The sequence below is a fragment of the Polistes canadensis genome, unplaced genomic scaffold (genome assembly GCF_001313835.1).
Source record: "Polistes canadensis isolate GaletaPanama2010 unplaced genomic scaffold, ASM131383v1 scaffold_28, whole genome shotgun sequence".
Taxonomy (NCBI): domain Eukaryota; kingdom Metazoa; phylum Arthropoda; class Insecta; order Hymenoptera; family Vespidae; genus Polistes; species Polistes canadensis.
The window spans coordinates 545990-572111 of record NW_014569575.1 but is presented as its reverse complement, the minus strand read 5'-3'; the positions used below and the strand labels follow the sequence as shown (position 1 = coordinate 572111).

Genomic DNA, 26122 nt, shown 5'->3' with positions numbered 1-26122 from the left:
ATTACATATATTACATGTGTATATTTATTTAATGAACAAATAATAAGGATAAAATATATGCGAAATGCTACACAATATAATCTTTATTTTATATAATTTCAATATTTCATTTTTCCATCTTATAGTCGACATTATTACACAATAACTATTATAGAATATATTTATAATATTATACATGTACATATTATGTACTCATCTTTACTATTGATTCATTTTATACGTATATCATTATATATATGTATATTGGCCTATGATTCATTCGATACTGCACATTTTTTGCATCGGATTCTTTAAAACCTAAATGCCTAGTTACATAACGTACATACCCACGTTTAAGTGTATCACAGTTGTGTTGAGGGATAGAGAGGAATTAGAAGAAAAAAAGAAATTATTGTGCAACCGAAATCGAATATAGTCCATTCAGTAAGATCGTAATACACGTAGCATGACTAAATTATAATGAAGATAAACACATTTCTGAGATATGAAATAGAATTTTTAAAGAACTGGCAACTGCGATGAAATGTATCTTGCATTCCTCAAATTAAAAGAAAGATTTTCATTCATATGCGCATAAGGATTAAATATAATTTCACGAAGATCGATGAAGAAATAGAAAGAACCGATGCGTTTATATTTGCGTCCAAGTTTAAAATCATTGTTTTTTTTGTTAAAAGTATTTGAAAATCTATGATGTCTTAATGAATAATTAAAAAAAATTTAGGAATGACCACTATCGATCTGACAAATTTGTTCTTTGATAATAGTGCACAATGTTATGCATAAGTTTTTAATACGAGAGGCTTAGAAGTTTCACTTGTGTTAAGAAATATTATATTAATAAAAGTATCCTTTCATGATGGAATATACAACCTTACATCTATTGATTATGTGTACCTGCTTATTAAAAAAATATCTAAAAATATATTGTACAAGTCACAACAGTCTGTATTATCTCAAAAAATAAACTTTGAATGAATATGGTGTCATAGACACCATTAAAAGATGAATTGCTGTAAGGAATGTAACTAGCATCTCATCACGTAAGAGCCATCTCTTGCAAAGATATTTACTAAGTCTTCTGCACTTTATAATTCATTTACCACGTACATATTATTGAATGTTAAGGGTATCGTGATAAATGTATTAATACTATACTCGATATACACCCATTCAATAGAAAATGACATACAAGTTTCGAAGCAATGTTATTTACAGTCAGTCGATCTGAGCTAGTAAAACCTTTGGCTTTACCTAGCTTTCTGAGTGGACTAGAAATCGATTTCCGAAAATGTTTGTTTTTCTTTTATTAAGGAAGAAGATAAGAAAGAGTAACACTTAACTAGGTCCAGGAGGAGCATTGAAATTAAACATGGTTGTTGGTGGACGTCCTGGTAAAGGTTTTGGTGGTAGTCTTGGAGTCACAGACCCTAAAAATCCATACATCGTAAAAATCAATTGCTATTAAGAAATTTTCATGCATCTAAATAAAATAATTTGGGAATTTATAAGTCATTATTACCATTAGGTTGTGTAGGGGGAAGCTTTGTAGGACTAGGCCCATTAAAAGACATATGTCGACGTGGGTGAGCGTTTGACGAACATGTATTTTCTAATGTTGAATTTCGCCTAGTTAATAACGCCGAAGTGCTAGGATTCAACGTAGTTGGAAGTCTTGGTGGCAATGTCGTTAAAGGCAAGTCTCTTCTTGGTGGTAATGGTGGTGGTGAAGTGCCATCTCTTGGAGGAAGTATAGGTGCATTTGGTGCTTGTCGTGCCTGTTATTATAATTTATAAATAAATAATATATACAAAAAATTGATTTAAAAAAAAAATTCTTATAATTACCTGCTGAGGTGATTCACTTATTGAGCTTTCCCGCCTTCTGTGAGATCTAGGTGGCAAGGGTGGTGGTGGTTGATTAAGAGGCATATGGCTAGGAGAAGGAGGCGGAGGCATTATAGCACCTGGACTTCCACTAGACGATGACAATCCTGTCAAAGCTCCCATAACGCCGATAGTACCAGAATTAAATCCAAAGTGAGTAATTTGCGATTGATGATGCGTCGTTGGAAGATGCCCTGGTGATCCCATTTGTGGACTACTACTCGGCGAATTGACTGAGAGTCCTGACATACTAAGTGGACCTGGTGAACCTGGAGGTTGACCTATACCTGTATAAAAAGCTACATACAATCCATATAATAAATTAATTTATTTTATTTTAAATACAAACCTCCTAATAATACAGGCGCAAACACGCTGTGGTCCCCTGTATGTGGAATTGCAACCTGTGATGTATGTGGTGGTGTCTCGGGTAATTCTGGTGGTGGAGGTGGTGGTACCTCAGGTAGTGGATCGTGTAATCTTACACTTGATGCTGCTTGAAGAGGAGCAGGTAATTTACCACTCAAACTTCTTGCTTTAATACCCGGTGATTTCAAATTTAAATCCGGCCATTTGCGAGGCTAATATTAAATACATAAAAATATAATTCATTGATTTTTACATTGAAAAATGTATTCGTTATAAAAATATATTTGATATAAACGAACTTACAACTCTGGGTGGTTGTCTGCATCCTCTGGGTTCTACTTCTAAGCTTTTATTAAATAAGTAATTACTAATATCTGCATCTTTCATATTTGGATCGAATGGGCATAAGTTCTCAATGAACTGTCGTATTTTAGGTTCTACCGAAAGACAATATGGTTGATTTTGGTATTGCTGAATTTCTCCAGTTATTTCCGCGACTTTCCGTCGTTTACTAAAATTTATTAATTCTGGACTTCCCGGAAGATAATCGGGATTTCCTTCTTCAATATGTAAAATATTAGTCAAATACATACCTATATATAAAAATATTTAATTAGTAAGAAGTTTATAAAAATTATATAAAATCAATTAATGTCAGATATATTTCCTTACCAAAAAAGGGTACACAAGGAGGGTTTATCGATCTTAATTTTTCTTGATACTTTTTAAAATGGTCGTTATTTAATTCTCGTGCCTCTTCAAGTGCTTTTTCTAATCTCGCAGGTATTTGCTAAAAAAAAAAAATATATATAAAATATTCGGTATAGTACAAAAAGCAAACATGAAAAATTACATATATTTAATAATTTAAACTTACTTGAAAAGTAAATTTTAACCTAAATACAGATGCAGATCCCATAGCACTAACAATGGCTAATACACCATTAAAATTATTAAGATCTTGCAACACCATCATAACTTCGATTGCTCGTGAAACAATTGCTACTCTTTCTTCAAGATTTTCTGCCTCTACTATCGTTTTATCAAGCCATCTAGTAAACTATGAAGTAACAGAACATACAATATATTGTTTTGCAAAATTTTGCAAAATTATATGTATTAAGCATCTCTTACATTTGTCGTATGTTTGATCATTTTCAATAAGTTTGGTGATGTCTTTTCTTTATCCTTTTTAGTCCATACTGATCCTACTAACTCAGAAGGTTTTACAGTTCTATACAATTCAAATTCTAAAAGTGTCAACTGCCTTGCTAATTCAATGGGGTGTAACTGAAATCAAAGTATTTGTTATTTAACTGTATCTATAGACAAAAAAAAAATAATGTGGATACACGCATTACATTTAATTATGTTGATGCTTACTGTAAGTATACCCCATTCCTCTTCAGGAACTTTTAGATGCCACTCAATAGGTGGAGGAGATCGTTCAAAACTAAAGGTTATTGGCCGTTGTTCAGACGGCTCACATTTTCTTTGTACAATTTTTATAACCGAATCAACCCATTTTCTCATTGATTTACCACTTACAGTATCTAAAAACGTTTGCAATCTTTCCAGAAGATTCCTATCACGTTCGAAATCATAAAAATGATGATCCACCTATAAAATATTAATGTAACTAATATTATATATACGTATACATTTAAAAGAAATGATATTTACATATATTTTATTTACTCACCCAATGCCTTAAAACATTTAAAACCCTAAATTGTACAGGTTGACAAAATTCTTTCCTATATCTTTTCCAATCTTCTCTAGCTGTGGTCTTACAGCCAGAAGGTTTTTCATCATCACCATAAACTAATGAAGGATCTGGTATATCAAATCTTTCTATTAATAATGTCAATAATTCTTGAGGTGAGCAAAAACTCCTGTAAATATTGATACGTGTAAAATAAAATAATAAATGTCTATGAAATCAAATAGAAGAAATAAATGAGGAATATTTACCTATAAGTAGTAAGGAATGTACGTACAAAAGCAGGATCAGCATATATGTGGTAAGTTAATCTTTCTACCAATTTGACCAATATTGCACCTTTAATTAATGGCACCCCACCATTTTCTCTAGCTTCCAAAACAATATTTTCTGAACTATCTTGTTCAGCGAATTTATACAAATGTGGCGGAGGTAATTTCAAAGGATGTTTCCTCTCTTCATCCAAGAGGATACTATCCAAAGTTCGTTCTAACATACTTTTAGTATTTAACATAACTAAATCAGCCATCCAATTGTTTTTATCTTCGGCGGATTTGGCAACGAGTATAACGTTAGGATGGTCCCTTGGTGCTATCTCAAAGGCATTTTTTAATTCCTCGGTATCTTCTCTGTCTATGATGTCAACTTTTCTAATGAAGAATCTTTCTTTTAAACGAAGTTCACCTGGATGTGTTGGATGAACCACACCAACACCGACAGCAACAGTGACACTGACTCTTTTACCTCCACTGGGCTTACATAATACCAATAATCCATCGAATAAAAGGGCTTTCCTTTCTGTTAATCTCCGACCATTACTACCTACTTTTCCTAATGTATCTTCCCTTATAAATTCATTGCAACATTGCCCAACATCTCTCTGATCCCACCCATCAACAGTTTTTTGTAATTCACTAATCTTCTCCAATGCTGCTTGTCTTCTAGCACGACTTTGCATTCGTAGACCAGTATCTTTTTTTGGAAGACTTGCAACTGACTGCATTAATTCCATTTGTAATGGCCTTAGTAGTCCTTGCACTTGTTCTAATGTTTCACCATCTTCTGTGTTGGGTGTTCGTTTCTGTAATACCTGAATAAGAAAATAACACAATATGGAGAATAATTAATATTAATAATATAACTTATTTAAATATAAAAATAATCAGTAATTTATCAATTTAAAAAATATACTTTTATATAATCAAAGTACAAAAAACAATGCCACACAGGTTGCAATAAAAGTTTTGGCAAATAGTATTTAACAGCTTCTTTGAAACCATGTCCTGCTGCTCTTAATGCTGCATTAGCTTCTGGTCTTAATAATAAATTTGTTAAAACTTCTTTACTAGCTGAACTATTAATATCTTTTGCGTACCTGGTAGAAAACAAATGTACAATAATGTATTATTTTCTATTGACATATTATATGGCATAACTATCGATAAATAACATACTTTATATATACATCAAACTCGGCAGCTTCAGCCAATTCTTCAAAACATGATCCAACGGTAGGAGTTTGTTTTTCTTCTGTAATTTCCATTATATCTTCTAAACTACCAAGTAATGTAACAGTGACTTCATATATATCCATAATATTACTAAAAAGCGTTTCAAGTTCACTTTTATCTTGTGCAAGCTTGGCAATTTCTTCACGAAATACCTAGATTAAGCAAACTTTGTTATTATTGTACTAATTTTTTACTTATTAAATAATCAAAATTAATTTTGACATTGTTATACCTTTATGATCATGTGAAGATCACGCAAATAATGACGTTCATCGTGTATAAGGTCTCTAACAGATTCTTCGTATGTTTGAGAGACAACTGCACCTAATCCGCTTTGCGGACTTTCTGAACAATCATCTTGAAAAAACATATCCATCAGTACCTGTCGATAACAAAATATTTCTTTATATTTTAATATTATTTAAATTTTTCAATGGTATATTTTTCAAATTTTGAAAATTTAATAATATAATATAAAATAGTTACTAATATAGTATTCTATTATGTACACATATATATTCTATTACCAAAGATAATATTTTACATTAAGTAGTGGTATTGCAAGCAAGTATATGTGTCAAATCTACGAATATTATGTTTAATTTTGTGCAGAATTTATATAAAAAAGAAATGTAAATTGAAACAAAATATATATATTGTATGCATATGTAGAAATAATTCATGCTATTAAGAAAAATGTTTATAAAATTTACCTCAAGTATGTTTATATTATATTTCATGCATACATAATGTATTTTTATTGACCACATTCATTATTATTAAATTATTGTAATCAAATTTATAATGAATTTACAGATTCTATATACATAATATTACTATATAAAAATTACATATTCTATACAATATCGTATCATAATGATTTAATATACTTTCTATGATTACACTTAATACACTTAGTACATTATAAAGTATATAACTTTTATTGATTAAGATATTGAATAAAGATAAAAGAAAATTCTATATAATATAATTTATGAAAATGAAAATAATGAGAACAAATCTACTACCGCATATCAAAAATAAAAAAAGATTATAATATTATTTTGTATAGTTCAATTTCCAAAACAAAAGAAAAAGACAATACGTAAAGCAAATAGAAATTTCTTATAAATTATTCAATACATATAACACTTTCCATATATCTTTTTTTTTTTGCTAAAGGATTGCAGGTACGTACCACCTAGAACAGCATGAGCGAAGAATGAACACCGTTGATTTTGTTATATGTTAGTGGTAAGCATGTAATTAAGCAAAAAAGATATGCAGCCACAATAAATCTGTGACCATTCAATTCTATCCAATAATAAATTTTAGATTTGACAATGCAGCAAAAACTATTTTAATTATTGCTAGTAATAGATGTATTTGGTATAAATTACTTACAGATATTTAAAAAAATCACTTAATTAATAAATAAATTAACAATTTCTGTAACTGCTATTACTAGCAAAATTATGTTTAACTTACTAATGATTTGATTAAATAAATGAAATAAATTAAAAAGGAAGAAATATGAAATTGCCTATAAGTTTCAAGAATAATACGTAAGAGTGAATTAAAAGGCAGGCAATATAATTCAAAGTTATATTCTACTATACTAAGTAGTGAATAAACACATAGCTGTAAGTACAATTTTAATTAAATATGACGTAAAAAAAAAGAAAAAGAAAAAAGGAAAATAAGTACTTTTAAACTATACTGAATTATTTTTAGTATATATATATCTGTTTGCAAGGCTGTGACATTTAAAAAGAAAAAGCGTTGTGCAGAAATAATAAAAATTATGCATACGCGACTTGGTTTTGTTGTAGCAAAATATGTTATGTATGTTAATAAAAAATGTGCATGGACAAAAGGACAATGCAGGCTTAAGTATATATATCTTGAACAAATGATATATTACCATGTCTGCGTACATAGCAACCCTTATATCCTCGCAAGAGATCTCCACATGACGTATATTCTTAACATAATTTCCAGCTAACTGAAAAGAAAAGAATTTGAAGTATCTCAAATACCTATGTGTTATTATTTGAAATGAAAATAATAGTTCGTAATACTAATACTAACCTTTAAAATATCTGCCGATATATATTCCAAAACTCCTACCACAAAAAGACTAACTTGTAAGTCAATTTTGTGCTGCAAGACTTCCTACAAATGTATATTAAAGAACTAATGTGGGTATGAATAAATCTTTTGGTTGTTGACGACTAATGCGTCCATAACGGGTCTATAAACCTATTATTCATATTGCTGCTTACTTTCTGCAGCAGTTGATGAATTTTATCAACAGGAAGAACTAACGGTGACTTCTTTTTTCCTTTCTCTAAGGCATCCTTAGCATCTCGCAATGCCCATCTGTCGATGGGAGTCGGAAATGTTCTTCTTACTCTTTCTTCTACATCTTGTGGTGTGTGCGGAGGTGGATGACCACAAAGCATGCCCAGCATTTTTAATATTAAACTTTCAACATAGTCTAAGGCATCTTGGCGTGCTTCAAGACTAGGATGTACTTGTTCCAATACCTATCAAAATGATAACGACAACATTGACATATGTATGCTTACTGAAGAACATTATTAGAATCTAATATATAGGATATCTTTAATGAAAGGAAAATTAGTCAATAAAATAACAACTTTCACATGTTCATTGAAAAATTTTAAACCATTGATTGTAAAAGTTCTAATTAGAGGTGGGTTTAATATTCTAATTGCATATTTCTAATCTACATCTTTCCTGTTTCTTCCTTCCAATATATTGCAAATAATCTATTGCGTAATTGAAGAATATTCGACGTTAAGTTTGGCTAAGAAATTTGCCAATACATTGACGATTAATAAATTCGATCGAACGCGGAAGAAAGTAGTACGAGCATTTAAACATCGTAGACAGTGAGAAAAAGAGAGCAAGAGAGAGAGAGAGAGAAAGAAAAAAAGAGAAAGAAAGAGAGAAAAAAAGAGAGAGAGAGAGAGAGGGAAAGAAAAAGACAGAGAGGAAGGGTGGCTCGATTGATCGATCGTCGTCGCTCTTGTAAAGATTATCGGAAAGTTTTGGAAATGAGAAACGTATGATGGACAATGTGATCGTTAGTTTTGTCGTGCTTTGATAACGTAACAATGAATTTACCTTTCTAAGGGAATTGACAAACACTCCTTTCCACTTGGCGGCGTTCTCCTCCTTCAGAAAGTCGTAGCCTGACGGCTCGCCCACCACCGACGCCGGCGATGAAAACATTTCACCGTTCTGTTAGGACAGAAACTATCAACGGCATCCGAACTAACAATTACAATCACATAACCACCTTAAAGAACACGCTCCGGAGAGTTCTCCGAATTTATAAAGAACATCGTCAAGAGGCACAAAAACTTGACATAAACGTCTCTGTCTGTCCGTCTGTCCGTTACTCAGGGCGCAGACATCATACCTCTCTTTTTATTCTTCTCTCTCTTTCGTTTACTCACTCTCTCTCTCTCTCTCTCTCTCTCTCTCTCTCTCTCTCTATCTCTCTCTTTCTCTTCTTTCTCTTTCTCTCTATTTCGTTCTCTCTCTTTCTCTGTCTGTCTGTCTCTCTCTTTCTCTCGATTTCGTTCTTTCTCGCTCTCCCTCTCTCTTTTTTTTTCTCGCTTTCTGTGAGTAAACGATGATAGCTAAGCCACTCGATCGTATTTTCGCGCCTCTCCCACGTCCCTCGTACTTTTTATTCGCATAGGAAACATCCCCGAGGCAAACCCGAGAGTCGTCGAGTTCTCACACTCGCGCATCTTTCAGAGCCGAAAATTCGGCCAGAAATTGTCCTTTATTAGATTCCAATGTATACTTGCGGTACCACTAACGTCTCTACCCAAAGCTACTACCATGGCGCGGCGCGACTTGCCACACACGGTAGTTCGATCGATATCGCGATATTAGCGATTTTCTTTAGCGAGACCGGACGAGATATCGAGAGTTATCGAGAGAACTCGAATCGACTTGGTTACTTTGGTTATCCGCATGATGGCGCGTCAGTTCTCGTTAGCGCGATTTCGGAATATTTATATGACGTTTATCGTTAGTTTCGCGTTTATTAATTATTTTTTCTAGTTTAATCACAATAGATAATTAAATAGCTAGAATATTGTTAGAAACAATGAAGATTTATCGACATATTCGCATGCGACGATAATAAACACCACGAAATGTTGGTTGAATAAGGTATGTTTTGTAACTTTTGTAGTCATCTTTGATGTTTATTTTTAGTATATAAACAATGTCGTTTATAATTCTCAGTTTGTTCCACAATCTTTATAGAATCAGTTCGACATTCGTGCTCGTAACGTGAAAATGTTAAAACGATAGAAGGCAAAGAAAAGAAGTAATTGATCGGAGAAAAAATATCAAATTAAATTCGCGCCTATAATATGTCGCCATTTTTTTTCCTGCGAATTTCGAAGCTGTCATTGGGGGGTGAATATACTTGATATCTGGTCATATCTATATTTTGGTAAGTTTTATTTAAATATTTAATGTTCTTATGCAAAGCTTACATATATTTGTTTAATTTTTTAAGATCTTAATTAAGTACAATTGGATTATTATATTTTATATTACATTCATTTTTATCGACATTTCATTTGTATAACACATACATTCGTTTTTACATTTTAATCCTTTTACACAAATTCTTTCTTTGCATTGCTTAACATTATTATTTTATTCTAAATACTGTAAGGGGGGTGTGGGGGTGAGATGCTTATTGGATGAATATTAGTTCGCAGATAATAAATAAATTAGTATAACGCAGTTTTTTTTATATGAAAGTAATATAAAAAAGCGTCCCGTCAATCCTTATCATAAAAGTCCAAAACGTAATACCGCTTGTTAGATAATTATAGATCGTTTAGTACGATTTTATAGAAAACAATATATATCCCTCTAGTTCTCTCGCGTAGTGTCTCTCCTCGATTCTTTTCAATATCCCCTTGTTATAGAATGAGAAATCATCTGTAAGTAGAATTAAAAAATATAATTTAGAGATATGCGTAAAAGTGGCTCAGATATTTATACAATATCATATCATATTTTGTATTATCTATATAAAATTAAATATCTAATAAATGATATGATTTGCCCATTAAACTTAAAAATGTGAAAGACATTATTATGTTTATACATACTTTGTATATACATATAATTAAATTTTTAATGATATAATGAATCTTAATTTTAATGATAAAGGATAAAATGTTAATAGCATAAATCGTTATTGCAACACATTTTCCAGATAATGTCCATAAGAACATGAACTATTTCAGTTAGTAGCCGACAAGAATTTATCAGTGTATACTGATTTGTTTGCATCACGTATTTTAACGTTCATACTACATATTATATCAAATTTACGACATACGTAACTGCGTTCTTATCTCTAAAGCTTACGCTCCTTGAAATTAGGTAGAACATAGGGATTATTAAAATTTAATGTTCGCCTAATAAAATGCATGTGTATTGGTTTTCTTTTTATATCGATTTTCATTTCATTGATATTTCATTCAAATTATTTGATTTCGATTTTTATTAAAATATTATAGAAAATTTATATATACGCGCGCGAACTTTTTATTTTAATATACTTATATTTATTTAAAAAAATATATATATATACATACCTAAGGATTTCATCGTAGGTCGGTTTGTTTATACGTCGATCGATCTTTCGTGTATCGGTTCGATTTTCATTGTTCTTTCGTTTACGTCGTTCTCTGCAATAAATTGCAAATAAATGATTTTCTAAAGATTCTAAGATATTTCTATAAATTAAATTTTTATGTAAAGATGACTTACATGTTTATCGGTTTCATTCTGATGTAAATAGGTCGGTCCGTCAACGGTAGGGAATTTATTCTTTGAATGCTATAAAGTGTTTCGAGTTCTGCCAATCTTTGATCGGAAACGCGTTTCAGACGTCTGAAATTGTCAATGAAATTTAAAAAATAAAAAAGATATTTCTTTTTGTTTTCTTTTATATTAATTAAATTTCAATTTTAAGATTTTTTGTGACATAATATCACACACACACATACGAGTATAAATTTAAAATGATTAAAATAATATAATACTTAGATATAGAAAAATTCTACTCACTTCCACGGTAAATTCGATAATTTATTTTCCGTATTGGATAGGGATATTTCGATATTCAAGTCCTTTTCATCCACCCCCGCGAGTCTAATGAGAAATGCGAAGAAAAATAATGTTAGTTAATGAAGCCGTCTCCTTATGGCTTTAATGAATTTCAATTAAATATTCACGAGGAACAAAAACGAGATATCATTCTATCATAATATAACATTCTGATGTAACTTTTGCAACTTTTGTGTAATAAACTTGATCCAAGTCAATACGCGCACCTACTTTTTAAAAATAGATTTCATTTAAAAACAAGAAAAACTACGTTAGTTACACAAAATATAAATACTTCTATTTATAAATCTTTTTTATCCTGAATTTTTGTATAACGATTATTGTAAGTATTTTTAAAAAGGGGGTTGTAACCAAAAGAAAAAGACATATGGAAAATTACGATTATAAATTAACAAAATATCTACCTGATTGGCTGACTGTTAGCAGAACCGAAGAGGACCAACGATAAAATAAAAATGATGATTTTGATAGAAATCATCGTGCTTTCTTTTTTTTATCTTCGATAAGATCAAAATATATACATAAGAAAGAAAAATCAAAATCTTATAATTTTAATCTCTTAAGTTTAAGTTAACACCACGATGCTCAAAGCTCAACCGATTTCGTCTTGAGTTAAACTATAACATAAAGCGGACATCCTCGGACGTGTGTATATATCGTTCTAAATCCCCTCCACTAAGTCTAATTACTGACGATTACCCTATACTCTCTTTTTTATCACTTACACATATATTCCATTTCTTGTCAAAGACGCGTGCCTCTTCCCTCTCTTTCTCTCTCTCTCTCCCTCCCTCTCTCCCTCTCTCTCTCTCTCTCTCTCTCTCTCTCTCTCTCTCTCTTTTCTTTTACTCTGTGTTTTTATGTATGTGTATATGTGTACGTAATGTAAGATAAATCGATCCTCTTGAGCAGATTTGCTGCTTTTTTGCGGTTTATCGCCGTAAATGATTTTATAGTTAAGGTATTCGTTAAATTGATCTTTCATTTATCGTAAAATTACTTAAAAATAATTTTAGTTCAAATAAAAATAAATTGCAAATCGATATTTTATCGAATCCTTTGGTTTATACGATATAGCCATATTGATTCTTGCTAAGAAAATCACGATCAATAATGAATATATATATGTAAACTTATTTGTATACACATACAAAATAATACCTTAATGACGTATTTTTTTGAAAAGAGGGCGTGGTAGATATGTAAAAATTTCACAATGGGTAAATAACGAAATTCGTTGTTTTACTACGATAAAAACCTGCGCAATATCAAATAAACCGAAAAATCTTTCATTTGATAGCAACAAACATGATGCTCGTCAAACGGAAATGTAAGATTGTGTAAGGGGAGTGGTCCATCAAGATGTATACATATAAATATACACATATATACGTTCAAATGAGAGGGAGAGAGGGAGAGAGCTTACTGCGCAGTTTATAATTGCGAAATGTAGATCAACCACGCGATTCGTTTCTCTCTCGATCATTTTATATCATCGTCCTCTTACTATTAGACTGCTTGACTTCGTATCGATGTTTTTTTAATGGTCACCACGTAGTAAGAATTTCACCGAAGAATTATTTAAAATCGTTTAAAAAATTATTTAATTTTTTTCTCAATAACTATCATGAATAAAGAATAATTTTGTTTCTTTTATAATATATAGAAGAAAAAAAAAAATTCAGTTCGTTTCGTCGAGAACGTCTGATTCTTATTCCGTTTCCATTTCTCATTGACTCGCAAGTAGTTCAAAGCAGTTTTAGTCAGACAGGATCTATTAACTCTCTCTCTTTCTTTTACTCTTTGTTTCATTCTTTTTTTTCTTTTTCTCCTTCTTTCTCGCACGCGTTATATGGCGCCTTAACTTCCAAGACTTTTAATTGTTTCATATCAATATGTTCATTCTTAAAAGAAACCCTTTTTTATTTTACATATCTTTTTTTACGCTGATTGATAAAATGTAATCGTTTGAAGTAATGACCTTGTTTATGAATTATAAGTTAATGAATAATTTCACCTTAGAGATGAACTTTTATATTTTGTGTATATATAAACATTTAGATATTAATCTTGAAAAATTTCATTAATCAAATATTTTTTCGTATCCATATATATTATATAGATATTTTATCATTTAATTCATTACAAACAAACCAAAAATAAAGGTAATATTTAATTAAAGTAAAAAACATGAATTTCGTTTTTATCGATTAAGAAATGTTGTTTTTTAATAACGTTCATAGAGGGAGCTTAAAGGTATATTTTTAATTTCGGCAGTTAAATTAAGGCATGTGTAAACAATGTTGTATATGGCTCTTTTTTTTTTTTTAAAGGATTATTCGAAATAAAAGAAGATTGATTATGCATAGACACAATTTATATTTTTATTCTTACTCTCTCGTGAAGTATGAAGAAAGAATACAATAAATTAATTCATTATTAATTAATATAACATAATATATATTAATCACTGTAACGCATAGTTTAAATCCATGGGAACATTGCGTGCAGATCGTTTTATATAATAATAAATAAATAAATAAATAAATAAATAAATAAAATAAATAAATATTTATATACACATACGTATATATATATATATATATAAATATATTTGTTTCTAAATAAATAATACGCACCGATAAAAAAGAAATGGGGGAGCGTAATATCGAATAAGTTCGATAGAATACATTTGAAATATTTCGGACGATTCTTTGAAGAGAACTCCTAAAACAATCAGCCTTTGAACACACGCACACACATTTAATACGTTAATACGTACATTTATATTATTCATCTATATATACTATATAATAAGAGCTAATTAAAAATAATTTTCTTATGATAATAAGAATGAATTAAGTGTATAAGTAAGTAACTAAATAAGTACATATATTGAGATAAAACGATAGAAATATCGATAATACTCGTAAAATGCGCACGCTAGCGCTAGAATGTAATTTTAAATTATTTTATCTTTATGAATGAGAGCGCAATAAATTTTAATCAATGATGACGTTAATATAAGAGCTCACATGAAGGTGATTTATAAATACATAAATAAATGCAGAGACATAAGTAAAGGAATGTGAATTAAATTATTTATAGAAAAATGAATGATATTTTTTTTATCTCCCTTACATTGTTTGTTTGTACTTGCATAATGACATTTTATTACGACATTTTACTCGTATAATGTTTTAAAAATCACGTAAGATTTCTTAAAATGAAGTTAAATGACAGATAATACAATTTTTCATTCACTCTCTCATTCCTTTTTTTCTTTTTCATTCTCTTATTTTTCTTTTCTTTTTCCTCCATCTTTTTTTTCAGATCTTTCATCGTTCACGTGATTATCACTCCTCATGTCATTATGCCGTCGTATAATACGTGAATACATATTTTAATGATGCACGCTTTATGCATCACCGAGATCGTTTGAGATTGCGGTGAATCGACTATGAAAATATAATAAATGATTATTTTTTTTGTATGTCGATTAACGTTAAGAGTAATTAAATAAATAAAATAAATAAGTTAGAAAAAAATTGATGACATAAAATGAACAAAATGAAAAAAAAAAGATGAGATAAGAAATAAATTAAATACATGTATACATATATATATGTATATACATAAGCGAACGCATTGAATACTGTTCTCGTTAAGATGTCGAATACTTAAAAAGAAAGAGCATAATTTTAAATGTTACGATTGTTTCAGGTTTTCTCATTTCTTCTTTATCATCTTCTTCTTATTTTTTCATTCATCAAATTATTCATCAATGAAGATTCTTCATTTTCTCGCTCTGCGTAATTTTAATTATCGCCTTACCCCTTCTCCATTTCTCATATTAACTATTAACTACAATCTACGAATCACGATAGGATATTATTAACATTTGTCGTGCTCGTCGTTAATTATTTATCATTTAAATTCATCAAAGAGTTCAGTGCATCAAACTCGGACGGAGAACGGTCCGTAATACTGATTTAGGCGTTTCACGATCGAGTTGTTTTATTATTTCTTTCGGTTTTTTTCTCTTTTTCTTTCTTCCTTCCTTCCTTCCTACCTTCCTTCTTCCTACCTCTTCTCTTCTTCTTCTTCTTATTTTTCTATTTTATTACACTCGATTGCTTCGATTTTCTTCTCGTCTTCAGTCGATATTGCAACATCCAATTAGACTAATATTGTCTCTCGATTTCTAGATGATTGTTTGCATCTTTCTATAAATAAAAACGTTTAATGAACGCTCGTTCGTTCGTTGATTCATTCAAATTGATTATGTTTTGATTTCGAAAACGATTTTATGACTACATTTTCTTTTTCATTAATACAAAAAGTACAATTTTTATCTTCCGTTTGTTTTTACTGTCGTCTGATAAGCCGTTAATGAATTACAAAAAAAAATTAAAGAAAAAGAAAAATCAGAATATTTCCATAATACATTTACGTATATATTTCCGGGATGATGTATATCATTTATTGGAAAAATCTTGCATCATTCTTGTAACGCAAAACGCAAATTGGATTTTATAACTTACGGGAACAAAGTTCATCAAGTTTCTTGGCGCGTGCCGATCATTTTTTTAATTTAGATTTTTACTATTTGTTCTTTTTTTAATATTTAGCATATTAATTATCGCTTGATTACGTATGCAATATTGAAGTTAACTCGTAGTTTCATATGTGAATGAGAAATTAAACGATCCGTTTTCTCTCGATAATTTTTATAAGACAATAATTTTTATAAGATCTTTTAAACAAGATCGATTTTTTTTCTTTTATTTATTTGATCAGTATTTTTATTAATCTGTGATAAACGCATTTTATTGTATAAGTAATTAATTTTATCGATGCAATAATATTGCTTATATAGTTGATTCTAATTTCCTAAATATTTTAATTATAATATTATAATAGATTTTTTTTCCTTTTCTTTATTAATTCGGTTAATACCGATCATACTGTTATTTTATTTCAAATATTGAATAAAAATATTGAAAAATACTGATCCAATGAATACAAGTAACTTCTTTTTTTTTTTTCTAAATTTCTTCAAATAAATCTCAAGAATAACATTGAACGCGTGGGTGGTAGAAGATGGTATGAGAAAAGTACTATTTTGAAAGTGGTAAAACTTACCAATGGCAGAGACAGAATCTCGTTATTCTCTTCCGGTAGGAAAATCGAATCTTGTCTGTCAATTTGCAATATTTCTCTCAATTTGTTGAAACTGTCGTCCGATGAAGATCTTCGCTTGCGACCTCTTCAAATAGAACAAAAAAAGAAACAACACGATAATTAATTGAGTTCGTGAGTCCTTTGAAAATTATCTTATTATTACGAAGAAAAAAAAAAGACAAAAAAAAAAAAGAAATTAATAAAACAATATTCGAGAGTCCCATTTTTCTTTAACACGCATCACATCGAATTATATGATCGCGTAATATAATTTATCACTTAATTAATCTATATGTGTACATTATTTCTCTAATACGCGTAAGGAAAAAGAGGAAACTAAAAAGAGATAGAGAGAGAGAGAGAGAGAGAAAGATTAATTAACGATTAATTAACGATAAAACGATGCGAACGGTACCTTTTTTCTTTTTATTTTTAAAGCGATGAGGAATGCAGACAATACAAAGTCACTTGATCGATTTAATAATCTAAATAAATCGACATTACTTATTGTCAGATGTTTTCAATTGATATCTATAATAATATCGATAAGCATCGAAAATATATGGCGACGTAAGTAAATACACGTACGAAATTAATGGATATTAGTCCAACGTGCTTTTCGACATGAATACTAACGTCATGGTATCGTAAGAAGGAGAAAAAATTAAACGAAAAAAAAAAAAAAAAAGTGAGAGAGAACGAAAGAGATCACGCGTGGTTCTCATGTCGAAATGAAGAAGACGATGACGTGTCCAACGAATGAAATCGTCCCAGTCATGCAATCATTAGGAGTTTCTAAATTTGAATTATTCGATTCAATTTGCATCACTTTTACAATACTAAATTTTCCGATAAACTTATCTGCTTTTTATTAAAATCTATTAAAAAAAAAAATTTTTATTATTTACTATAACATTTTTTAGATATATAGTCATTTTTGTTCCTTTTTTTATTTATAATACAAAAAAAATAGAAAGGGCCTAATCGTTCTCATTTTAAGTTTAAAGGAGAAATATATTGTTCACGTGATAATATATATAATATGATGCAACATATGAATTTTATACGTCATATTTGGAAATTTTTTATTAAAGTGGTTAGTGATCGATTAGTTAGAACCTTTGATTATATTTAATATATATATGTATACATATCTATACATATATGTATATATATTTATTTTATGACTTATGGTATAATTATAGATATTATCGAGAATCGTTGAGGTAACATCTGCTTATCTAGTCGATTCACTGTTAACAAAATAAATAGAAAACTTATGAGAACATAGGATACTTTGTTACATCATCATTGTTAACATATTACGTATGATATGGTAGACATGTTATGATACGTCATTCTCTTACATATGCGCCTTTTATATTATTGTAAATCCCCTCTTATATCTTTAATATCTTACGTGAGTAATATTATCAGGAAACACGATAATTAACGGAAATGGATGAATTCAATTCGCGAAAGGGAAAAATGATATCAATCTTATATTATGAAGACATGAAAAATTCTTCATATCTATTGAAAGCCTTACGTTTTTAAGTTTTAATCGATCGACATTATTCAGTCTAACATTTATTGGCTCAATATTTATATTCAAAAATATTCATTCATAATTAATTATCATTTATATATCGAGACACAAAAAACAAAGTAGAATTTATTTTACAAAATATTGATCGAATAATTATTATAGAAGTTGAGCGGTTTTTTCTTTTTTTTATTAGATCGTTGACTACGACATTAATGTCAAACGAACGTATTACTTCAAATGGAAAATATAAATACACATATATGTAAATATATAGATCATGAAGGGAATCGTATTTCTTCGATTCCAGTATGAGTTAAGAGGAAGTAGTTGCTAGACATTTCATACTGATGAAAAATGCAATATAATATACTATGGGGGGGCTAGATCGAGGAGAATCGTAAATATCGCCAATTGAATGTAAAAATCAAAAATAGAAAAGAAGAATAGAAAGAAGAAGATGAAGAAGAAGAAAAAATGTATAATACAATCCCACATGCACTATATTTTATTTCATTCTGACACAATCAAAATAATTTCATTATGAAATAGCGATATTCAAGCGTTTTTTATATTGGAAAAAGAATACCAACATGTGATTGGATAAGCAAATTCATTTTTTTTACCGCTTTCTTTCTCTATTTTGATTTATTTCTTTTTTGTGAATACATACAATGAGATATATAGGTGTTGAATAAAAATACTTTTAGAGAGTATTTGAAGAAAAGGAACATAACTCTGTTATATACTCCATTATCAATACTTGCATTTTCTTTACTCTTTTTACTATCTCGCTCTTATCTTCTCTTCTTCTCCTTCTCCCTTACCTTTCTCTCTTATTATCTTTATTTATCTCTCTATTTTATTTTTTTTTCCCTTGCACAAATTCCCTGTTGACATACATTACACGTAGACTCGCATTACCAGTTCGTTAAATACTTCATTTCAAGGCTCGTGTTGTCTCTTCGACGTCTTAGAATGTCATTTAGTTGGCAGGAAACTAATTCTCATTATCCTTCCATGTAACTTAACTCCTAGCTAACCTCGTATCGTTAATTTTCTTCCTTCGCGTTAATCCCTTATATGTTCGTGTTATAATTTTACAATGGTGAAGTAAAGAAAATAGAAGAAGAAGAAGAAGAAAAATAAGAAGAGGAATAACAAGAGGAAATATAAAAGAAAGTAAGAAGATCTTCTATACGATATTCTAGGTAATGTATTCAATAATTAAGGTTGTGGGAGGTTGTAATGTATACGATATTGTTGTCCTTGTTCGATATGAAAAAATAACGAAAGAAAAAAAAAGAGTAAGAGGACAAAAAATGTGTTGCCTTCGTATGAACGTTAACGTGAAAATAAGAAAGAAGGAGATGGGAGATCGTCTTTTCTGATTGCGTGGGATACCCGCCCATTGGCTTTTCCTCTACTACGATATTGTCCTCCTTTACTTTATATTTCATTGACAATCTCACAGGACACGTACCGACCGCAGGATCAACGGTAATCCTAAGAACGTATAATAGTTTGCTAATCTTCCAACGACGACGTATATTACTATTGAGGTTGAGCTCTTGCTAAAAACCATGCGTAGATAAGATCCTTCCATTCCACAAGTGAAATCACGTTTTACGCATCAACGAAATAAATATTGTTTCTTATATCCTAAGAGTTACCTTTTTTAACAAGAAGAAAAGAAAGATTTCGAAGCCTTCATAACGTCACGTGTAACTTTGTAGTCATTCATTTCAGGACTTTTATTTCTATATTTTTATGAAAAAAAAAGTCGTTTAGTTCTTATATAAGAAATTTGTAATTTTTCTTTATGTATTCTAATATTCAATTGTAAAAAAAAAATAAGACTTTTTTGTTAGAGATCGATTATTTGACCGGTTACGATTTAAATAAATAGAATATTATATTTTTTGATTGATTTATAGAAGGTTGAGAAAAGATGAAAAATTTGACGTTTAGCAATTTTTTATCTGAACATTTTGATAGATGAATATAGCGATCATTTATCTGGTTAAACATATATACGAAGAATACTACGTATGTAATTGGTTAAAAAGATAAACAATTATTCAAGGTTTCCACGGAATAACAACGGTGTAGAATTGCAATTGAGATGCATTCGTGACGATGACAAGCCTTTCCACGGTCGATGCACGCGAGACGTCATAACGATGACAAGGCGACGATAAATATTGAGATAATTCCTCTATTAGAACATTTAGAGTGGGGGCAAACAGACATGATCATGCAACTTGAAGTAATTCTCAGAAGAACGAATTCAATTTTTTCTTTTGAACGTGACTCGATCAAAATCGTTTTCAAAATATAGATATAAATATAATGTGTATGTATAATAATGCATCTTGTTGTTATAATAGATACATATTTATATAGTTATATATTTTCTTCTCTCATGTTAAATCGAAGAAATTTTTCTCGATGCAAGTGGAAAAGTAACGTCTCTTTGTCATGGAAAACTCGTCGAATCTAACAATAAGAACACTCTGAATCAGATCTTGAATAACCTTATGCAGTATCTATTCGTCTTACTCTCTTTGTCGTGTTTTTAAAAAGGGCTTCTCGAATAAAATGTTATGTTGTATACGCGTTATGTCTATATATATATATATATATATATATATATATATTACGTGTCAGTAATTATAATAGTTAATAAAGTACCAAAATTGACAAAATTCATTTTACAATTTATTTTATATTATAATTATTATTATAAACTCAAGTATCATAATTACCATCTCACGTATAATATAATATATATATATATATATATAATATTACATAATAATAAAAGAAAAATGTAACAAATAAAAAAACTTACACTTTAGCAGGATCTATAACGCCATATGCAACAGGTACGAATATCACCTTGCCCTTGATTTTCGTTGATAACCCAAGTAAAGTTTCCAATTCGGCGATCCTTTGATCTGAGACTCTCTTGCGTCTGCTGTAATCGAAAGAAAAGATAAAAAATAAGATTTTATCTAATTTCCTTAGATGGCACACACAATTCTATCTGCTTTACTCTTTTACAAGTTGGGTAATGTTAATTACTCATATCGTATATATCGTTAATTATATTTCATCTTATTGTAAAGACCTCGAGCATTTTTCTTTTTATACGTCGATTTGAACCGCTTTCACCACGACTTAAAAAACAATTTGTGTTATAGAAATCATCGTGAGAAAACGTTTCAGACTAATTTCAAAAGTCGGACGATCTTTTCACATATATATATATATATATATATACGTATATTCGTATATCCCAAGGTTCTTTCAAGTTGTCTATGTACGGAATTAACACATACCTATTTTACCTTTCTCGACAATTTTCATGCCGTTTCGCAAGTGGTCATTGACGTATGTAAATAAGTAAGCATATAACTTTAATACTTATTTCAACCTGTCGTGTTGCATTTGTCGTAAAAACTACATTCTATTTGCATAAACGATCTATGGCAACGACCGCTACTCTGCTTTGCTAAATAAACCGTAAATGAACCGTCGTTTAAACGTTCATTGAAACACGTTAAATGAAATTCATCTTCTATTTAACGAACAGAGCAATGACTTTATTTATGAATAACCCGAGACGTTCTAATTATTATTCATTCGTGACAGTTTCACGTTAGAGATAAATTTCATTTTTTTAAATATAAAGTAATAGGAAAATTTGTATTTTTATAAAAATTCCTACGCGCACGGTTAACGTTTTCTCTTCGTTTAAAAAATTATTTCGTTTTAATCAGAAATATATTTGATTCCCCATAAAAAAAACAAAAAAAAGAACGCACGACTAATCGTCAGTATCATTTAAGTATAAGTTTTGAAAAGAAAAGAAAAATAAATGATTATCCTCTATCTCTTGATGATATATTATATAAGAATAATTTAAAAATTAATAACAAAAAATTTGCATGAAAAAAGTATGTTCGTTAGATGCTTACCTGATTACGGTATCGGTAGGTCTGGCATCGGTTGGTTCTGGTATCAAAATCGTCACGAGTACGCTGAGCACCAGAAGAGTCACCAATGGACGCGATGTAATACACATTTCGTACTTTGTCATATTTTCTTTATTTTTTGTTTTTTTTTAAATAAAACACTCGAACTTATGTTCAAAAAGAGAACAACTTTATTTTGCACCACGCGAAAGTAAAAAACGAGAAAGAATATTAATTCCTTTTCACAATTCTTTTTTATTTGTTTTTTTTTTCCTTTCACGACAATTAATAGTCGATAGAAGAACCAACAATAACGAAAGAACAACAAAAATTGTATTTAAAAATAAAAGGATAAATGATAGGTAGTATCGTAATCCTTAAATGTGAACGTTTGTATCCTTTTGTCAGTAACGCGACTGTTATGCCCCTCCTTCTCTTTGCTGCTTTTGTCTAGTTGAACTGTAGCATACCGTCACTCGGTTCGGGCATATATACTCGAAGCAGAGTTAACGCCCCCTCCTTCCCCTTTCGACAGTGGCATCCCCCACTCGCTTCAACTCGAGATCCTCCCTCACCTTTATCCTACCATACTAGACTTGAAACCCCCTTTTTGTATTTTTTTTTTTTCTTTCCATTTCCTTCAACGATTCCGTCATCTTTCCCATGAAATTTCAATTATCAACAACCTACTCCAGTAACTTTCTGTTTTTCGTTAATATGTTTTTTGTTCTTTTTCTTTTTTAGAAGTTCGACATATGTTATTTGCACGTATACCACGATCGGTTTGAAATTTGAATTTTACTTTGTCAATATATTATTGCTTTATTTTTTTGTCATTTGATCTCTTACAAATATAATTATAAATATTATTTTATTTATTATATTTATAAGCTAGTAATTATTTATCGATTTAATCGAAAGAATTAATAATCCATTTTCAAATGAAGTATTAATGATCGTATCCGTTAATATAATTTTAAATGGGAAATATGCAATAAGATGTAATCGTGATAAGTTACGAATAAAAAAATATAATGGATTTTTAATTATCATTCTAATCGTGCACGTTATGAAAAACAAGGACGTCGGTGTTTGTTTAAATAAAAAAAAAACACCGTTGTTTCCTTCATATACAATTTTTCCCCCATACTGTTATTTTTCTCGAATGCCTTTGGTTTGCGTCAAAAATGCATCGATGACGAATGTAATTATAAATAAGATTAATTGTTCACATTATTTAATCTAGACATCACGTTTTTCCAACGTGGATTTCTTCTTCTAGTATTATCTCGAGAGTCTGTTTCTACGTATTCACGGGTTTCATTTGTGAGTGGAAAGTGTTTTTTTTGTTCTTAGAACATGTTCAATGACGTAGATGCGAAAGGATTTTTCATGTAGACATATGTTTTATTTGCACAAGCAGTCATGCGCTACTTATATTAGTTAATGTGCAACATTTGATCCTCTTACAACGTCCCCCTCTCCAACTGAGACCCCTCCCCTTCAGCCCTTATCGCTGATAAATTAAGTTATACATTATTTTCTACTCTTGTTAATCAGTTTCCAAGTTGTTAATTTGACGAAATCACTTGATCAAGACACGATTACGTTTCCATTTCTGTATATTCCCAATGGAAACGTTCAATACGGATTGATTGCTGATTCATTCAAATTAAAATACAGGATGAAACATTAAACAATATGTACTTATATCAATACGTATATAAATGTGTGCTCATCTACCAAGCGGATATTTATCTTTTATAGATTGGCCAATATATTTACCTGATATCTTCCAATAAATGATACCTACAGTTGCACAACAATTAGTCATTAAGTGGTCACACACATTTTTTCACGATAAAACTCAACGAATTACTTTAATTGAATGTGAAATTTGAAGAATTAGGATAAGTGCTCTTAATATTACCTAATTTATAATATGGCAAATAATATTTAGAAGAAATAAACCCGTTGACTGTAACGGGCAAATATTTATAAAGAAAATTGAATATGAAGAATTGGAACAAAATATTTGTAAATAAATCTTTTTATATTTGATTGACAACGTCTCATTCTAGCAATGTTTTGATTAGGTCATGTAACATTTAAAAAAGTGTTGACAGAAGTGAACGAATAATTATATTATAAATATAATCATATAATCTAATATAAATTGAATTGTGTCAGATATCGGATTAAAATTTTTATAAATAAATATATTTATTTTATATTGATTTAAGGAGACGTAATGTTATCAATTTTCATACAATTTACAAAAGTAGGTGAACTTATTTAATTTTTTATAGAATTAGATATTATATCGAGTAAGTTTAAATTATTTAAAATTAACCATAGGTAATATTAATTACGCTTACTTTACTCAAATACTTTAGATTGATATTTTATTAGATTTTGAAAATTCAAGTTTCATCATCTTACTTTCGAATTACATTTCACGGCAAATACGTGGATTTGAGGAATTTTTTCGACGAATCGATTTGGGTAGCGTTTACTTTCACAGAATGAAAGGTCGCTAACGAACGAAAGAATGTTGAACCGTTTTTTTAGTCATTCCTTTGCGTTCGATCGACGTCAAAAAAAATTATTGTATCGGGTTGTCTGGAAAGTTAATGCCGATTTTTGATACGTAGGTGGCATAAAGACAAGTCTGTATATAAAGATTGTGTTAATCTTCCGTTCAAATCTGTACGAACTTTCCGGACAATCTAATATTAAGATGACGCATAAAAGCTTATTATAACCGATCAATAAATACTGTTTTTCTAATATGTAATCTATATTGCATTATTTTATGAAATCTTATGAATTAATTGCAAACTCATTTTCTATGATACTATCTATGTTTTCGATACTATATTACGTTTACTGTATCCGATTGAGCATCTTCTTTATTTAGCAACTATCTATTATATTTACCCACACGATAAGAATGAATCTCGATGTAATGCTTTGATTTTCAATTTCATATAATCATCTCAACGGAAATTTAAATAAACGCGTTTATTAAATTTTCAATGAAAAATTTTCACATAGATATTATCTATGTTAGATAATACATTTCCTTTTTTTTTTTTTTTAATTTATTTTTAATTTTGTTTCGAATCCTTCTCAAACATATAATTTCCGGTTTCGTGTAATCGATATCGCATTTTTACCTCTTTGCATTTTTATATCTGTTATTTTATATCTATATTATTTTAACTATACATACACACTCTCATACACACGCACTATCGTTAGGGACACGATGTTCATGTCAAGTATACTTTAAATAATCGCATATGTTCGCGAACTGTTTCGAACAAGCCAATACCTGGAATTTGAAAATAAGAAAAATGTTTAGATTTTTCCTTATCTTTTATTAAAAGAGGTTATCAAATGGTCATGAATATTCGTCAAATTAAAATTTCATATATAAGCCGATAATTGCGACGACTATATGTGGGCTATGCGAACAAATTTATCTTAGGATTTATTCGCGATAAGCGTGTAACTTATTAAACGTTACGTATGTAACTCTTTATTGAAAAAAAAAAAAAAAAAAAAAAAAAAAAAAAAAAAAAAAAATATACAACGTGTTAATAAATCTGTTAAATATAATTTCTTTTTATCATTTATTTTATATACATTACGATTATTTTTATAAGATCGATTATTCCAATTGTTTTATTTGTTATTTAATCCGCTGTCA

At 29.6% G+C, this 26122-nt stretch overlaps 3 protein-coding genes across 7 annotated transcripts; all 3 read right to left on the bottom strand.

Annotated features, from left to right (window-relative positions):
- Positions 1-67: 67 nt before the first annotated feature.
- LOC106784021 (protein son of sevenless) lies at positions 68-9038 on the bottom strand. Of its 5 annotated transcripts, none has more exons than XM_014743102.1 (18): positions 8644-9038; positions 7776-8039; positions 7582-7665; positions 7413-7495; positions 5723-5873; positions 5434-5642; positions 5171-5354; positions 4231-5069; positions 3959-4151; positions 3640-3876; positions 3391-3546; positions 3134-3316; positions 2929-3046; positions 2560-2849; positions 2237-2468; positions 1849-2156; positions 1523-1778; positions 68-1430 (listed from the first exon to the last, which is right to left on the bottom strand). In XM_014743102.1, exons 1-18 carry the CDS (start codon positions 8749-8751, stop codon positions 1339-1341), a joined length of 3987 nt encoding a protein of 1328 aa, XP_014598588.1. In that variant the 5' UTR covers positions 8752-9038; the 3' UTR covers positions 68-1338. The 5 variants fall into 5 exon arrangements, with proteins under 5 accessions (XP_014598588.1, XP_014598586.1, XP_014598587.1 ...); XM_014743100.1 differs by having other exon boundaries at positions 1849-2186; positions 5723-5872; positions 7415-7495; XM_014743101.1 differs by having other exon boundaries at positions 1849-2174; positions 5723-5872; positions 7415-7495.
- A 1067-nt stretch (positions 9039-10105) lies between these two features.
- LOC106784013 lies at positions 10106-12303 on the bottom strand. Its single transcript, XM_014743089.1, has 5 exons — positions 12102-12303; positions 11638-11721; positions 11338-11460; positions 11163-11255; positions 10106-10497 (listed from the first exon to the last, which is right to left on the bottom strand). The coding sequence occupies exons 1-5, from the start codon at positions 12173-12175 to the stop codon at positions 10494-10496; spliced, it is 378 nt and encodes a 125-aa protein (XP_014598575.1). The 5' UTR covers positions 12176-12303; the 3' UTR covers positions 10106-10493.
- A 3200-nt stretch (positions 12304-15503) lies between these two features.
- Positions 15504-22879, bottom strand: LOC106784011. The gene is made up of 4 exons (XM_014743087.1): positions 22411-22879; positions 21282-21407; positions 16843-16966; positions 15504-15923 (listed from the first exon to the last, which is right to left on the bottom strand). The coding sequence occupies exons 1-4, from the start codon at positions 22530-22532 to the stop codon at positions 15882-15884; spliced, it is 414 nt and encodes a 137-aa protein (XP_014598573.1). The 5' UTR covers positions 22533-22879; the 3' UTR covers positions 15504-15881.
- Positions 22880-26122: the final 3243 nt, after the last annotated feature.

Bases quoted from the DNA above. Each gene is read 5' to 3' on its own strand.
- LOC106784013 (XM_014743089.1), bottom strand. From the start codon at position 12,175: ATGATTTCTATCAAAATCATCATTTTTATTTTATCGTTGGTCCTCTTC. The intron at 11,722-12,101 runs GTAGATATTTTG...ATTTCTCATTAG, and splicing joins GCTAACAGTCAGCCAATCAG to ACTCGCGGGGGTGGATGAAA. The intron at 11,256-11,337 runs GTAAGTCATCTT...AATTTATTGCAG, and splicing joins AGAATGAAACCGATAAACAT to AGAACGACGTAAACGAAAGA.
- LOC106784021 (XM_014743100.1), bottom strand. From the start codon at position 8,751: ATGTTTTCATCGCCGGCGTCGGTGGTGGGCGAGCCGTCAGGCTACGAC. The intron at 4,152-4,230 runs GTAAATATTCCT...CAATATTTACAG, and splicing joins ACATTCCTTACTACTTATAG to GAGTTTTTGCTCACCTCAAG. The intron at 3,547-3,639 runs GTAAGCATCAAC...CTTTGATTTCAG, and splicing joins AGGAATGGGGTATACTTACA to TTACACCCCATTGAATTAGC.
- LOC106784011 (XM_014743087.1), bottom strand. From the start codon at position 22,532: ATGACAAAGTACGAAATGTGTATTACATCGCGTCCATTGGTGACTCTT. The intron at 21,408-22,410 runs GTAAGCATCTAA...TTTCGATTACAG, and splicing joins CCTACCGATACCGTAATCAG to CAGACGCAAGAGAGTCTCAG. The intron at 15,924-16,842 runs GTAAGTTTTACC...TTTTATTTATAG, and splicing joins AGATTCTGTCTCTGCCATTG to AAAGATGCAAACAATCATCT.